This window comes from Cryptomeria japonica, unplaced genomic scaffold, assembly GCF_030272615.1.
Source record: "Cryptomeria japonica unplaced genomic scaffold, Sugi_1.0 HiC_scaffold_77, whole genome shotgun sequence".
NCBI lineage: Eukaryota > Viridiplantae > Streptophyta > Pinopsida > Cupressales > Cupressaceae > Cryptomeria > Cryptomeria japonica.
Window position 1 is genome coordinate 421,022 of NW_026728899.1, and position 3,262 is coordinate 424,283.

A 3,262-nucleotide genomic window follows, 5' to 3' on the forward strand; every position below is an offset into this window, starting at 1 on the left:
TAGAAGCGATTATATTTTACTTTTCTAAAAAATATACATATTGTTTAAGGGCTGAGTTTGTTTAAGAAATAACTTAGCGCTTGTGATAATTTGCATTTCATACGTTTAAAAGTTATTGATACTTAATGAACAAATTAAAGTTATTAGTAATAGTGGATTAAATTAGCTTTAAGAGTGTGAAATTTTCATGCACTTTTCTTAATATTTTTAGTTAATAAAGTGAAGGGGATGTTTATCACGCAAATATTGTTCTCTTTGTTATCCTACAAAATAAAAAAACTTGCTCTACTTAAACTTTGGTTTAAAATTAAAAATAGTTATTTGTAATTAGATGTGTATGTTCACCTATTTAAAAATATATATTTTATACAAAGTATATTTACCTTTGTAAACACACACACACAGCAAACTTGAGTTTGGGTTTCTAGTGTTACCATATCGGTTAAGGCCCCATTAAGCGGGTTTAGCATGATAATTAATTCTTTTAAGAGAATTTAATTTAATATAACTTTAGGAAATGAAAAACCTTAGGTGGAGTTGGTGTGCTAGGTTTTAGGATTTAACATGTCTTGGAATCGTTTAAATGTGATGTGGCCTCTCAAATTAATTAGTCAAGTGAAATAATTTAATTTATCTAATTGATAGTGAATGGTAATTAATTAAATTAAATCTGAAATCAAAGTGTAGTATACTTTTATTTCAAAAATTTGGTTTTAAAAGAAAGTAAAATATCAGCTTAGGATTGAGAAAATTCACTCTTTATTTCGTTTTAATTTAGTTGAGTTGGACTCTTCAGAAGAATAAACTATCGTTGTGGCTAATATTTAGTTAAAACAAACAGTATATTTACTTATTAAAAATATTTAATAGAAAATTATCATTTATTCGTTTGCCGCATTTAATCTCTTTATATATCATTGGTAATTAGTTAAAATTTGTTAAATTTATATATAATTTAGCTTAGTTAGGGTTTACTTAGCTATAGGTGTTAGGTCACGCCATAGAGGCCCGACCGGTTCACTACCAATTAGGAATTAGAGGGAATGTTGCCTTCAGGAGTTCCTCCCTTGAGACATGTTGCATAAGGGTTCCAAATCTCGATCACCTTATCATTCTTGTTTTACGTTGTGCGAAATGAGTGTCATAACGCCCACTCGTCTTATTCCTTTTCTCACCTCGTCTAGCATGAGTCCTATGACGTTGAGTATGTAACATATACATGCACATGCCACGATGAATTTGCCTTGTACACCAAGTTCATCCTTTCAATCACAAAACAACCCATTCTCTTATTTATTTATTTAAATTCTCGCAACCAAACTCTATAATTAACATGAATCCTTAATATTATAAACCAAAAATATTAATGATAATTTAGAACTATTCTTTGTTTTAAAGGCTCACGAATATAACACGTATATTTTTATAATAAAACTGAGATTATCCTACCCGAGCGTAAAAAGGTTTTCAAGAAAGACGCAATATAAAGCATGCATGGACGGTGTTTGTGTCAACATCCAAGAAAATTTCCTCTTTTACCAATTCTGAGACGGCTGAGAAAAATGTATATATTAGTTCCTTTGAAGAAGGCCATCGCTCCAATAAAGTCTAATCGTTTCCACATTACTAAATTAATGGCGGTGGCGAGAATATGAGGAAGAATACGTCTAAGGCAGGAGGTAAGCTGATCTTCAGATAAGCATATGCAGCAGAAGATAGAAAATTTCAACGATAATGAAAGAATGGTGAGAATACATCTGCGGTAGCAGGTGAGATAGCCATATGCTGCAGCAAGACTTACTCTGACGTATCGAAAAGAGCAACAACTCTGGAAGTATATTATTATAATATTACAAGGATTGGTGATTTAATATACGGAGTGAAGATGAATTAGTCATAAGGTTTGGGCTATATAAAGCTTGTAATGGGCTTGTAACACACATTCATATCCTTCTGAGCTCTTGTACTATCTGCGTTTCTATTATAATGGCTAACCGAATGATTTACTTCACACTGGGACTTTTTCTGTTGATATGTTGTTACAGCGACAGGGTCATGGCAGGGGATTCCGATCCCTTGCAAGATTTCTGCGTTGCAGATGAGGAAAGCAAAGGTGAGTAAAAAACTTTATACATAAACAATGGTAATGATTTGCTTATTAGACGAGTCGAGTTAGTAATAGATTGATTTGATTTTGCTTTAAACAGTTTTGGTGAACGGGTTCGTTTGCAAAGACCCAATGCAAGTTTCAGCAGACGACTTCTTCTTCCGGGGACTTGGGCAGGCAGGGAACACCGACAATGATGTGGGCTCCAACGTAACGATGGCGAACGTTAAACAGATACCAGGCCTCAATACGTTGGGAATATCGTTGGTCCGCATCGACTACGCAGTGGGTGGAATAAATCCTCCTCACACACACCCAAGAGCCACCGAAGTTCTTGTTTTACTGGAAGGCCAGCTTCTTGTGGGTTTCATTGACACCAACAACAAGTTTTTCAGCAAAACGTTGGAGAAGGGAGATGTGTTTGTGTTTCCAAAGGCACTTGTGCATTTCCAGCAGAATGTGGGGCATGAAAATGCGGTGGCCATATCTGCATTGAGCAGCCAGCTTCCGGGAGTTCAGACAATCGCCAACTCTCTGTTTGCAGCGGATCCTCCTCTCCCAGATTCCGTATTGGCCAAGGCCTTCCGCATCACACAGGAAGTTGTGGATTACATTCAGAAGAAATTCGCATAAGAATTTGCTGTGTTCTATCAAACAAAACAATCAAGAGGGGACCAAGTCTTTCCCAAATTCTTTTTCCTTGCCGTTCAATAAAACAATCTTTCTAGAGTTATTGCCGTCCTCTTCTGCTATTCATAGCATCTGTTTTGAACATGACTATATCCTCCGCATATTCCAAAGATGAAGGATTAATTTGAAGCATCTGAAGGCATTTATGAATATTTTATACAAGAGCATCCTTGTATTAGGTATACATTCATTTGCAACATGTTAACAATATATTCTTTAACATAAATATTGCAGGAACAACAACAAACAAAGTGCTTGACTTGGATAGAATGAGTAACACTATAATTCTTGCATGCCAATCTGTCAAGGGTGTTCTTTAACATAGTCTTAACCTCATTTTAGCTCTGACATAAAAGGTGAATGGTTTGGAAGTAGGAAATAGTTATTGGGAAATATAATTAGTAGTTGTTCTTCAAATCACCCTCACAATCATCCAATGCTTCAAGACTCCCCATCAAAGAAGTC

At 35.0% G+C, this 3,262-nt stretch overlaps 1 protein-coding gene across 1 annotated transcript; it reads left to right on the forward strand.

The window, feature by feature from the left end:
* Nucleotides 1–1,986: 1,986 nt before the first annotated feature.
* Nucleotides 1,987–2,740, forward strand: LOC131864144 (germin-like protein 8-2). The gene is made up of 3 exons (XM_059215161.1): nucleotides 1,987–2,113; nucleotides 2,208–2,392; nucleotides 2,561–2,740. Exons 1-3 carry the CDS (start codon nucleotides 1,987–1,989, stop codon nucleotides 2,738–2,740), a joined length of 492 nt encoding a protein of 163 aa, XP_059071144.1.
* Nucleotides 2,741–3,262: the final 522 nt, after the last annotated feature.

Bases quoted from the DNA above. Each gene is read 5' to 3' on its own strand.
- LOC131864144 (XM_059215161.1), top strand. From the start codon at position 1,987: ATGGCTAACCGAATGATTTACTTCACACTGGGACTTTTTCTGTTGATA. The intron at 2,114-2,207 runs GTGAGTAAAAAA...TGCTTTAAACAG, and splicing joins TGCAGATGAGGAAAGCAAAG to TTTTGGTGAACGGGTTCGTT. The intron at 2,393-2,560 runs GTGGGTGGAATA...GTGCATTTCCAG, and splicing joins TGGTCCGCATCGACTACGCA to CAGAATGTGGGGCATGAAAA.